Source organism: Podarcis raffonei, chromosome 10, assembly GCF_027172205.1.
Source record: "Podarcis raffonei isolate rPodRaf1 chromosome 10, rPodRaf1.pri, whole genome shotgun sequence".
Taxonomy (NCBI): domain Eukaryota; kingdom Metazoa; phylum Chordata; class Lepidosauria; order Squamata; family Lacertidae; genus Podarcis; species Podarcis raffonei.
In genome coordinates, this window is record NC_070611.1 from 22,897,273 (window position 1) to 22,910,689 (window position 13,417).

The 13,417-nt window shown below is 44.6% G+C and overlaps 1 protein-coding gene across 4 annotated transcripts in view; it reads right to left on the minus strand.

Annotated features, from left to right (window-relative positions):
• The window catches only part of ST7 (suppression of tumorigenicity 7), a 98,859-nt gene that overhangs the window by 20,088 nt on the left and 65,354 nt on the right, over positions 1 to 13,417 (minus strand). For all 4 annotated transcript variants that reach the window (XM_053405907.1, XM_053405908.1, XM_053405909.1 and 1 more), the window contains exons 7-8: positions 11,526 to 11,680; positions 5,265 to 5,362 (exon numbers count right to left, since the gene is read on the minus strand). In XM_053405907.1, the coding sequence (XP_053261882.1) occupies positions 5,265 to 5,362; positions 11,526 to 11,680 (253 nt within the window). The remainder of the gene's footprint in view (positions 1 to 5,264; positions 5,363 to 11,525; positions 11,681 to 13,417) is intronic.

The following is a 13,417-nucleotide window of genomic DNA, read 5'->3' on the forward strand; positions in this document are numbered from 1 at the left end:
GCCTTGCTGAAATCAAGGTAGGCTACATCCACTGCATTCCCTTCATCTACCAGGCTTGTAATTCTGTCAAAAAACGAGATCAGGTTAGTCTGACATGACTTATTTTTCAGAAATCCATGCTGACTATTGGTGATCACAGCATTCCTTTCTAGGTGCTCACAGACTGTTTGCTTAATGATCTGCTCCAGAATCTTCCGTGTGATTGATGTCAGACTGACTGGGCGGTAATTATTTGGGTCCTCTCTTTTCCCCTTTTTGAAAATAGGGACAACATTTGCCCTCCTCCAGTCTGCCGGGACTTCGCCTGTTTTCCAGGAATTCTCAAAGATGACTGCCAGTGGTTCCGAAATCACATCTGCCAGTTCTTTTAATACTCTTGGATGCAGTTCATCTGGCCCTGGAGACTTGAATACATCTAGACTAGCCAAGTATTCTTGTACTATCTCCTTAGTTATTCTGGGCCGTGTTTCCTCTGCTGAATCATTTGCTCCAAATTCTTCAGGTCGGGCATTGTTTTCTTTATCGGAGAAGACTGAGGCAAAGAAGCCATTGAGGAGTTCAGCCCTTTCTGTGTCCCCTGTTTGCATTTCACCATCTTCTCCTCTGAGTGACCCCACTGTTTCTTTGTTCTTCCTTTTGCTACGAACATACCCATAAAAGCCTTTTTTGTTGCTTTTAACCTCTCTAGCAAGCCTGAGTTCATTCTGTGCTTTAGCTTTTCTGACTTTGTGTCTACACGTGCTGGCTATTTGTTTGAATTCCTCTTTGGTGGTTTCCCCCCTTTTCCATTTTTTGTACACATCCTTTTTTAATCTTAACTCCGTTAAAAGTTCTTTAGATAGCCACCCTGGCTTCTTTAGGCACCTTCCATGTTTCCGTCTCATTGGTATTGCCTGAAGTTGTGCTTTTACTATCTCCCTCTTAACAAACTCCCAGCCATCATGAACTCCCTTTCCTTTTAGTATTACTGTCCATGGGATCTCACCCAGCACTTCCCTAAGTTTTATGAAGTCGGCTTTCTTAAAGTCATGAAATTAAGTCCTAGTATGCTTGGCTGCTCCTTTCCGCTGTATAGTAAACTTCAGAAGAGCATGATCACTCGCGCCTAATGATCCTTCCACTTCTACCCCACTAACCAGGTCATCAACACTGATTAGGACCAGATCTAAAATGGCTGTTCCTCTTGTTGCTTCTCCCACTTTCTGGACAATGAAGTTGTCTGCAAGGCCAGTGAGGAATCTGTTTGACCTTATGCTCTTGGCTGAGTTTGACATCCAACAAATATCCGGGTAATTGAAGTCCCCCATTACTACTATCTTCCTTCCTTTTGCATGCTTGGCCATCTGTCCCAGGAAGGCATAATCTATGTCCTCCGTTTGGCTTGGGGATCTATAGTAAACTCCCACAATGAGGTCACTGTTATTCTTCTCTCCCTTAATTTTGACCCAAATGCTCTCACTTTGGCTTTGAGGTTCTAAATCTTGGATCTCTTCACAGGTATACACATCCCTGACATATAACGCCACTCCTCCTCCTTTCTTGTCTGGTCTGTTTCTCTGAAATAGATTGTATCCTTCCATTATTACATTCCAATCGTGGGACTTATCCCACCAGGTTTCAGTGATTCCTATTATGTCATATTTAGTTTGCTGTACCAAGAGCTCAAGCTCATCTTGTTTATTTCCCATGCTTTGCGCATTAGTATACAGACATTGAAGTCCATTAATCATTCCCCCGTGTCTCTTATTTAAGGATTTTTTCCTCCCACCACTAGGTCTGCGTGCTGTTTGCTCCATTCGGTCTATGACATTTGGATGATCATCTTCATCAATTGATAGACTCCTACCTTCAGGAGCACTGTCTCCCTCCCCCACATTAGTTTAAAGCCCTCCTGATGAGGTTTCTGAGATTTTTTGCAAAAACATTCCTCCCAACCGTTGTGAGGTGCAGCCCATCGCTTGCCAGAAGTCCATCTTCAAGAAACTGCATTCCGTGATCTAAGAATCCAAACCGTTCCTGTTTACACCATTTGCGAAACCAGCTGTTCACTTCCACTATTTTTCCCTCTCTCCCTGGGCCACGTCGTTCAACTGGGAGGACAGATGAGATGACAATTTGTGCATTTAATTGCTTCAATTTCCTGCCCAGAGCCTCGTAATCTCTTTTTATCTTCTGGAGGCTATTGCTTGCAGTGTCATTGGTTCCCACATGAACCAAGAGGAAGGGGTATTTGTCAGTGGGTTTTATGATTCCTTGCAGTCGTTCAGTTACATCTTGGATCTTAGCCGCGGGGAGACAGCACACTTCCCGAGACATCTTGTCAGGCCCACAGATCACTGCTTCTGTTCCCCTCAGTAGGGAATCCCCTATCACCACTACACGCCTCCTCTTAGGTCTGGTCGGGGTTCTTCCGTGAGCTGTCCGTTCCAAGGTCGCCTGCACATTCCCTGAGGGCTGACTTTGCTGCTCGTCTTCATATACCTGATCGACTGTAATGAGGGAGAGATCCTCAAATGGAGTGTACTCTTCGTCTTCCATGCTAGGGGAGAGGACCTCAAAGCGATTGTGTATTTCTAAACAATCAGAGCGAACCCTGGGCCTCCTACTTCTTTGAGTCACGTTTCTCCATATATCTGGCTCCTGTGTTGGTGAACTAGCCTCCTTCTCAGGGGAGTCCCCTGTCTCCTCCTTGGTGGAGACGGTGTGCTCTGTTGCTTCCAAGAAGAGCTCCAGCTCTCTAATTCTTTGGAGCGTAGCTACACGTTCCTCCAGTTGCTGGACTTTGTCTTTTAAGAGGGCAATCAACATGCAATTGCTGCAGGTAAAGCTGCCTGCAACCTTTGGCAAGATGGCAAACATTGCGCAGGAACCACAGGCAACTGCAGCTGTTCCCTCACCCTCCATCTTGAGAAGTGCACTGGAAGGCTGCTTGCTGAATCCCTATTTTGTTTCCCAGAACATGTCAGCATTCACATGTTAGCACTTCTCCTGATATAGCCTTGGCTCTGGCGGGGGTGCATGCACACCTTCCTCCAATCTTTCAAACGAACTCATAGCCTCTGCCCTTCCTCCCAATTCTGTGATGTGGAAGGAAGCTGCAAAAATGGTTATTCATTGAACTGTGGGGGAGAGGGCTCCATCTTCCCACCTATGCCTGGGATTCAGAACTGGCAAGATAAAATTAATCTTTTTTTTCAAAAGTAGAAAATCTTGACTTGGCTCCGTGGGAACAAACAGCTGAAGGAGTTAGAAGGCTCAAATGGCTGCCCCAAGATTCCTTTGTGTAGAAGGAGAAATCCTTTCTCAAGATGGAGAAATCCTCCCCATTAACGGCCATCTGTCAAGTTCGTGGTCCTAAGAATGCGGCTACATTTAGCTAGAGCTCAAGAGCGGCGGAATGTCTGACAGCTTCACAATGATGGAAGTGAAGCTGTCACGTATGTTGGTAGTGAGCTAAATACGTGTAAAATCCAGGAAAATGGAATTAGACTGAAAAGAGGGGGTGCCCATTTCCTGATAAGGTCTGCCCGTTTCACTACTGGTGCATATTTCCCTTGGGGCTACTATGCATGCACTTACATGCTGTACTAAGTATTGGCAAATGAACTAGAGTGCTGGCAGCAACTGAGATAAGTAGAACATTGTATTGCGGGAATGAGCTCAGGAAGGGAGGTCAAAGCATCAGCAATGTCATCAGCCTAATATAGCCTCTCTCTCCCCAACCCCCCCCCCCAATAGGGAACAATGCTCGTTTTAGGATTCCTAATTAAAAATCTCTCTTTCTATATATTATGATACCATTTTTGTTGCATCCAGCACCGCACTTGCCTCTTTCCAAGTCATAAAGTAATTGCATCAGTTTCTGGTTTTGCCACATTTACTCTTGATAAGGGAATCGTCCCATTACATGCTGATCCTTTTAAAATAAATAATAGCATTTGTCTGGTGGTTATGCCTCCCTTCCTTGTATCGGTGAAATCTGGGAGTACGGGGCTTATGTACTTACTTCCCCATTGACAATAAAAGGCAACATTCAAATCAGGAAACCTTGCACTTATTTGAAAGCAGGGTCTCCCTTACCCTGGGTGTAAGAGGACTGAAGTCCCCAAAACCCTGGGAACCATCCCTTGTTGGTCTAGCAGGCGCCAAACGACCAGAGTTGAAACCCAAACCTGCAAGGTAGTACAGCAGCCATCGCTGTTATAGTCCCACCAGTCTGGGCCACGAGACTCCCAGAACCTTACCAGATACCCCTTGAGATTCACAGGAACAAGAGCTGGAAACCAGACTCATGCCCACAAAAATTACTCAGTGGCAGTTTGGCCAAGAAACAGGACCCAGTACCAAGGACTTTCCCCAGAAACCACATGAAGATTGAAGAGGCAGATTTGTTCAACAGAATTAAAATAGAACTCATAGGCCACTGAAAAAATACAATTGCAGAATATTGCTAAGAGTGGAAGAGAACACAATTGCAAAACGAAAGAAAAATAGCAAGCTCATTTAGCAGAGTTCTAATACACAGCAAAGGATCAATGGACCCCACAGATGTTGGAAAAAGTGTACGGCAGCAGACAAGGGAAGAGGGTAACTCCATACAATATGGCCTACCAGCTGAACCAAGTCTTCCTAGCCAATCAGAAGACTCCCCATTTGTAAATTTCCAAAACCTAAGCGTGACCATGCCATCTCATAGCTGAGTCATCCCTTCCAATTGACAAGCCACTATTGTGGTCTTGAAGATGCAGCGCTGTCAAATGACATGGCATGAGATCATCTTCCAATTAGTGGGAAAGAACTAAAGGCTAACGTTTACCCAGAGGTCTTGAGTAAAGGAGCCATCTTTGCGGGCAAGGCCCAAACTGAAAAACCAAGGTATCAAACTCACTAGAAAACTTTCGATATTCAGGGTAAGGGATTGGTGATCTCCCAGGTCAGACCCCTTACATGCAGTGAGGCAGTAGGAGAGGAGCAGAAAGTGAGAAGAGGGAATAAAAAGCAAGTCCAATAGAGGCATTGTTGGGATATTTTCTTAGGGGCCTTATGCATTTCACATGAGCTCAAGAAGGTCTTCCACTCTCATCATGCAGGGAATTATGAAGCTGGGGATAATGTCGGGAAGGATCCGCACAAAGAATCAATGCTGGAATAGGTATTTTAAGTGTCACGGTTATGCTCAAAGGGCAGGCGTAGTGAGCATCCTATCTATGCTTTTTGGACTGCGCATGGTAATAAGACAAATATGAACACAAATCCAAACTCACATCTCTCATCATTTTCACAGCTTCCCTGGTCCTCCCCAGCTTTCTTGTACACATTGCCAGCCTCCTCTTAATGTAGACTAATACATTAGTGTCCCGTCCTGGGGAGAGAGAGGGAGAGAGAAGGAAAGAGAGAGAGAAAGAAGGAGGGGGGAGGTTTTAAGAGGATGAGTGTTTGCAGAAACAGACAGAACAAAGGTTCCATTTAACATCCTCAAAGTGTAAGGTATAACCTTTCCTTTGAATTCTTATTGCTGAATACCAAAGATATGTGGAAGGAAGCAATAAAAAGTACATAGACCAACAACCCTCTGTATTAAGTTACAAAGATCTAGAGTTGGAACCTGCCCGTCAACAGTAGGATTAGTCAAGAAGTACACCTATTAAAAAAAAATGCGAGGGTTTTTCTTTAGCCCTCAATTCTACGGTATACTGTTAACAATTCTAATTACCAATACAAGAAGAACTTACATGCATGCCAAAATTATGCAAACTTCTATACCTTGCCTCACTTAGGCAAGTGTTTATCGTCCTGACTCTGAAAAGGTTTCCATTTCTGATGAAGTTTAGCTACAAATGATTGCAGTGTGAATGACCCTATTGCTTTTGCAGGTTGCTTTCTGTACAGCTGAATCCAAATTTATTTATTTATTGAATTTGTTATGCTGCCCTTCCTCCCAAAGGAGTCCAGGGTTTTCAACATTATCATGCAATTTAAAGAGTTCTGGTAAGAGGAGAGATGCTTTCAGCTACCAGTTTCAAGTCAGCCATCCCTCCAGGGCATTCTTTGTACACTGTAAACAGCTGATTGCCGCTCTTAAGAGTTCAGCCATACATAGCAGCACTGGAAAAGCCATTTGAATCTGAATTTGCCTTCTGTGCAATGGCGTTCTATGCATCACAAGCTGAGTCTGTTCAGTACCATGGAGAGAATCCCTCCTCTCTCTCTCTTTTTGCACACTTTCAGAAGCAGTAGCATGTAAATACTGATTATGTGAGCACCAGAGCTTGCAAGACAGGGGGCTTATAGCAAGACAGGGGTGCAATGATCACAACAGATGGCCTGCAGCCATAAAGCACACTACCTCGTGGCCACGAGAACAAACCCCATTGAAGGATGAACCATGCAGTGAATGCCTAATATAAAATAAGAAGGCCACACCAACAAATGATTTTAACAAAAAAAAACCCCTCATGTCTCTATGGGGCTGGCTTGTAGCACAAGACTTCAAGAAGGAGGAGGGTGAATGGGACATGCAAGTAGGATTGCTGCTGCTCAGGACCCCAACTATTCCATTCCAGCCCCCTCCAGGTTTTCCCGTTGACCATCTCCCATCCCCAAAGTTGGTCAACATTCCATAGTCATTGATAACATTCATTTGGGGGTTTTTTGGGGGGGAGAGGGGGGTCCCCAGTACAGTTTTTCTTGCAAACATTATAGCTTTTTTATTATTATTATTATTATTATTATTATTATTATTATTATTATTATTTCTGCAAGCTTTGGGGTCCCTCCAAGCCTGCCAATACCACACACATGAATGAGTTATGGCTACATGATTGACAGCACTCACAGCTTGAGCATCAGCAATAGACATGATGTGAGGTCTTTTCTCGTGGGACTTAACAAAGAGACACTTGTTATTCAACACTACACAGGGGGTACTGAGAAACTTATGGTCTTTCCCCATCCCAGCCATCCTCCTTCAGCCAGCCTAGAGGATGAAAAGGGGCAGGGGTGGAGAAACCATGAAAACTTTGGTGTATAGATTGGACTCTGCAGCCTTGGTAGACCAGGTGCAGCGTGCAGCGTTCAGGTCTGCCTGCCTCCAAAGGGTGCCTCTGCAACTGAAAAGTCCTTTCCTTGCTGCAGGTCAAGGAAGTCAAATTCCTACACACACACAAGCACACGATATATATAGACCAAGCAGCAAGATTTTCTGCCTCTGGTAGAGTTGTGTGAATATAAACACGCTGAACTCTTCCTTCACACTGAATTTACACAGTTCCTTGTGATATCGTAGTTATCCACAAACATTAATAGAAATAAATTTCAGCATTGACCGTTTAACAAAGAACAAATCAGGATTTTTTTCTCTTTTCAAAGACTTGTTTGAGAATGAGGCATCATACCCTTTCTTTAGTTGTAATATGCCCTCTTTTAAGGACCGAACAGAAAATGTTCATGTAGATAATGATCTACAGAGTCACAGTATTAAGACAACACACTTGTTGTGTTGCCATACATTGGCCTTACGTATTCAACTTGTCAACCAAGTATTTGCAGATTATGGTCCTCACGTTTTGAAGTCTCTTCTAATCACAACAAGATATAAGCCAAAAGCATTCAGAATACATACAAATTATCCCAAAGCCATGATTTTACTTTTCAGACAGATTAAGCAACAGGTCTGACTTTCAAAGAGAAAATAAATAAGGCAGGAGAGGGAATTCCTTCAGCTGTAGTTCATATTAAGTAACCACTTATCTCTAGAATGGTTTCCCAGTATTTAATAAAGGGCTCATTAGCCACATCTGTTTTTAACATGGTTTTATATATAACATAATTAGATTGGTTTGTCCTCCAAGCTGTGTTATAGTGACTCTAGGAATGGTTAACATAGAGTCAATAAAAACGTCTATTCAAGACATTCTAAAATGGTCTTGGGCTGTAATCCTATCTACATTTACTTGAGAGTAGGTCCCACTGAATTCAATGGCACTTACGTCTGAGTAGACATGAATAGGATTACACTGTTATTTACAGAACCTGAGGCTTTTCAGCATTTTCTGGAATTCAAAATCATTTCCCTTGGTTGAATTGAAGAAAGCCAAGTTACAAACACTTTCACCCTGCCAGTCTTTGTGTTATCAGGAACAATTTGCATGGAATAGATAGAAACATGAGGTTGGGAGGTGTCAAAAGGATATTCTAAAACAAGATCCTCTGCAGGATCTATTTAATGGGCTGATAATCTAAGGAAGATCATCTAGTTTGTTGAATGCCTCAAAAGCAGGTAAGGAACAAATAGCAGTTCAAGAGTAATTTTACCAACATCTGGCTAGATTTGTCATGACAATCACTTCTGGGTTTTGCTGTGTTTAAAATGTCTATTGGGAAGAGATTTCTCTCTCTCTCTGCCTCACAGATGCCACATGCAAAGAGGCCCTCAGATGTCTCCTGGACTTTTAAATCCTAAAATCTTCCATGATAAGATCTTTTGTACCACCCAACATATCTGGAATTATCATGGCGTAAACTCGCCTGGCTGCCAGGCCCATTGTAGAACTTCTCTCCCTCTCCAACTCCTAAGCTTTTCATCTGCACTCAATACACACATTCCATTTCATTTTCTGCCTGAGATCACTGTGCCTGAAATGAGAAGCCATCCTTATCAGTGATCCCAATAGGGTCACCACCCACATTTTGTGAAATTTGAGCATTCTGTTTCATAAACATACTGCTGATCGCTTGAATCAATCCTCTACACTGTTATTTCCATGTGCCCCAATGGGAGGCTCCTCACTCTAAAAACACATTTCATTTTGGGGAATATGTCGTGAATAAACATTTCCTGGAACACGCTAGCTAGGCAAACAGCTTATGGAAATTCAGAATCGTCAAATCTTATTGGGGAGGGGGCAACTTTCCCACTTCTTTCCCACACTAAGTGGAAAAGTGACCTTCGAAATTGTTGCCATGTTTCAGGTTCGTGTTTCCTAAAGTTCAGCAGGTTTAATAAACGGATCTCTTGCAGCTTCTTTCCAAATTTGGCAATGATTATTGCAGGTAACTTGTTGCACTTGTTTAAAAGTATCCTTTTGAACACAAATAGCCACAACTGGATGACACACACATCTTTGTTCAATGGTACTAATGCTTCCTGGTACTTCTTGGCCACCCCAAGATAAATTGCTTTGCACAGACCATACATTTGATTTCCTCCAAAGAATCCTGAAAACTGCAGTTTACCCTTCACAGACCTACAGTTCCCACGATTCTATGGGGAAAGTCAGGTGCATCAAATATATGGTTGTGTGCATAGTACAGTGGTACCTCAGGTTAAGTACTTAATTTGTTCCGGAGGTCTGTACTTAACCTGAAACTGTTCTTAACCTGAAGCACCACTTTAGCTAATGGGGCCTCCTGTTGCCGCTGCGCCACTGGAGCACAATTTCTGTTCTCATCCTGAAGCAAAGTTCTTAACCTGAGGTAATATTTCTGGGTTAGTGGAGTCTGTAACCTGAAGTGTATGCAACCTGAAGAGTATGTAACCTGAGGTACCACTGTACTCCCAATAACTGCATTTCCATATGTGTGTGTGCGTGTGTGTATACGCACACACACACAAATTAAACATATTTTATTATACCATACATGTGACTTCCCTCTGTCTCCTTCCAAGGTTCAGTTAACTTCCCCTCCGTTCCTGCATATTTTGATATATCCATCTAATTCCATTTTGCTACCTTACATCACTTCAATATTTATTACACCGTTTAATTCCAATAACTGCATTTCCATCAATAGCAGATGCCTCACATTTATGGAGCGCAACAGTGGGGAAATGGATCCCTAACTCCCTCACACCCTGCTGGCCAACTCTGAAAGCTGAGTGGGACCACACGCACCTGTGAATAACCTGATGTCATAACTGCTGCACCTTCAAAGGGGTTTGCTACAACCTCTGATCAGGGAGGACAAGAAACAAACCTTTTCAATTATTTTTAATTAAAGCTAAAGTTCTCAAGAATAGGAATACTATGTCCAGTGCTGTTTCTGGGGAGAATCATGGTATTATAACACACAACCCTGTGAAAAAGTGCTATTAGCCTACAGTGGGGTAGGAGACCTAAAAAATAAAAATAATTCACATCCGGCAACCAACACGCCACTTACAAATAAAGAAGATTTGGGATTGAAATACTGCTTAGTCATCGAACTCACTGAGAAACCTAACCCTAACATCACCTGGTAAGAATGACGATAGTCCTCTGACCCCACAGAACACTCAGAAATCGCTGGAGGAGGAATGGTGTACAAATGGCATGCAAATTTTTTACCTGAAATGCAAGTTTGAGAGGGGTACCATATTTTTCACTCTATAGGATGCACTTTCCCCCCTCCCAAAATTAAGGGGAAATGTGTGTGCGTCCTATAGAGCGAATGCAGGCTCCTTGGCTTCAGCAATAGCAACGCGAAGCGCAGAGGGAGAGCTCCCCCGCTGCACTCCAGGGGCTTCAGGCACCTATCCGCAAGCCTTCAGAGGGTTGCGGATAGCCGCCTGAAGACCGAAGCCTTCAGAGCGCACCGCGAACTTCCGCTGCGCTCCGGGGGCTTCGAGCAGCTATCTGCAGCAGGAGTTCCCGCTGTGCTCCGAAGGCTTGCGGATAGCCGCCTGAAGCCTGGAGAGCGAGAGGGGTTGGTGCACATCCCTCTTACTCTCCAGGCTTCGCTTCGCTGGAGAGGTGTTGCACAGTTTTCCCTCTCTGCGCAGCACCCCTTCAGTGAAGCGGGAGGAGAAATGGAAGGGGCTCCGTTTCTCCTGCTGCTTCGCTGAAGGGCTGAGCAGAGAGGGGGAGAATTCCCCCCCCCCGTTCTCCCCCTCCTATGGTCCGGTGCGTCCTATAGAGCGAAAAATACGGTAACTAGGTGTGTTAGGAGAGCTGAAAAAAATGCTGATATATTTCACATGTGGCAAACCGATACGCTTCTTTGGTTTCAGATAGTGCATGGGTAGAGGAGCCTAAAAAGCCAAGGGTACAAATTTTCACGGCCCTCTAGCGGCTATGGTGGCTCATTTACCTGAAGTAATGTATTTAGCATTCACTCTGAAAGTGTATACAGTGGTACCTTGGTTCTTGAACTTAATCCATTCCGGGGGTCCGTTTGACTCCCGAAACCATTCGAAAACCAAGACGGAGCTTCTGATTGGCTGCAGGAGCTTCCTGCACTCAAGCGGAAGCTGCATCGGACGTTTGGCTTCCGAAAAACGTTCGCAAACTGGAACACTTACTTCCGGGTTTGCGGCATCCGGGAGCCGATTTGTTCGACAACTAAGCCGTTCGAGAACCAAGGTACTACTGTACTTGACTCTGACCAAACAGCTTCCTAGAATTGAGTATACACTTCCATAGGCAACGGTTGCCAGATGTGAAATATATCGGCGTTATTTTCAGTTCTCCTACCCCACTACTAGCAACTATTTGTCTCTTGAAAGGTCTTGGGACTTTTAGTCGAAGAGAGAAGAGAGACTAGCTTACTGTGTTGAGCTTCGTACTGGGCACCATGATGCTGCAGCTGTTGGCTACGCCTGTAGCAGCCTTCGCCAGCCTTCAGAGCCTGTTTGAACAACTTCTCTGCTTCCACAATAGTTGTTGCTTCCTCTTCTGCCAACAGAATATAGGCAGTGGCACACCTGTCAGTGAAACAGCAGAAGCAATCATTAGTAAGACAAACTAGGAAAGGGAAAGGCATTTTCTAGGCTATATCCAATTAACACATAGCTTTTGCCTGTCTTATTGTGATAGGAAGGTAAAGGGACGCCTGACCATTAGGTCCAGTTGCGGACGACTCTAGGGTTGCGGCGCTCATCTTGCTTTATTGGCCGAGGGAGCCGGCATACAGATTCCGGGTCATGTGGCCAGCATGACTAAGCCGCTTCTGGCGAACCAGAACAGTGCACGGAAACGCAGTTTACCTTCCTGCCAGAGTGGTACCTATTTATTTACTTGCACTCTGACGTGCTTTCGAACTGCTAGGTTGGCAGGAGCAGGGACCGAGCAACGGGAGCTCACCCCATCGCGGGGATTTGAACCGCCGACCTTCTGATTGGCAAGCCCTAGGCTCTGTGGTTTAACCCACAGCACCACCTGTGATTGGAAACACGCCTGCAATTTGATGTGTTCATGGAGGCTCTCTGAAGCATCTGCTATGCTGCGGTCTATTAGCGCTACTCCATTCACTTCACTGGAGAAGAACAATTCTGCAAGGTATGTGTGAAGCCACCCCGCCAACGGCAGGAGCAGCAACAGGCTGCAACCCAGACCTCTGCATAAACAAGGGACTCCTGTTCCCGATAATGGAGACTGCAGCCTGAAAGTTTCATTTGAACTGGGCAGGACCTGGACCTATTGCTTCTTCTCCCATATAGAGATCTTACCACAAGTAGCTGTCTGAAATGCAGGTTCTATGTGACACAAGTAAGGATGTGATCCACGCTATAATAAATACTATTTTTTTATTTATACCCCGCCCTTCCCGGTTCAGAAAACCGGTCTCAGGGCGGCTAACAACCAATTTAAAACACTTAATTGTAAAAGCAGCATAAAATACAGGATAAAAACATGAATAACAATAAAATTCAAAGTTCAGAAATCAATTTGGGGGAAATCCATCTAATAAGCATTAGATATTCACCAGGGCTAGCTGGCTGAATTAGTCCTACTTGGGCCAGCGAGGAGGCCAGGGGAGAATTAGCTGTGGGGTCTCAGAGCGGGTAATCTTCATAAAAGGGGAGGGGGGGAAGAGAAGGGAAATAAAAGTTCAGGCTGAATTCAAATTAAAGGCCAGGCGGAATAGCTCTGTCTTACAGGCCCGATGGAAAGAGGTTAAATCCTGAAGGGCCCTAGTCTCATGGGACAGAGCATTCCACCAGGTCGGAGCCATCACTGAAAAGGCCCTGGCCCGGTGGAGGATAGTCTGACTTCCTTAGGGCCGGGAACTCTAAATTATGGTTATTCATGGACCTTAAGGTCCTCTGTGGGGCATACCAGGAGAGGCGGTCCCGTAAATATGCAAACCACACTATCACCAGGCCAGAAATCCCAGGCATACAAAGCCGGGACTTGGGATATGGCACAGTCCAGGAAGCTGTGCAGCATTTGCAATAACTGTTGTAGCCAGTCAGATCCGTTGCAATAGGTCCCGGCCAAAAATAGTGTCTACCTGAAGCTCCATTTGTTCTGTGACTCAGCAGACCATTGGCACTCAGTGCAGAGCGGCTGGTATGCAAAGCCCCAGTAAGGAGGCAAGGACCCGCTGTCCAGACACACAGCACATGCAAAGTTCTGCAAAGCAAAATTCTGTGCAGGATTGTGTTCCAAATAAATAACTGGCAATACATCGGCTGGATCAGAGTAGGCCACTATTTTTA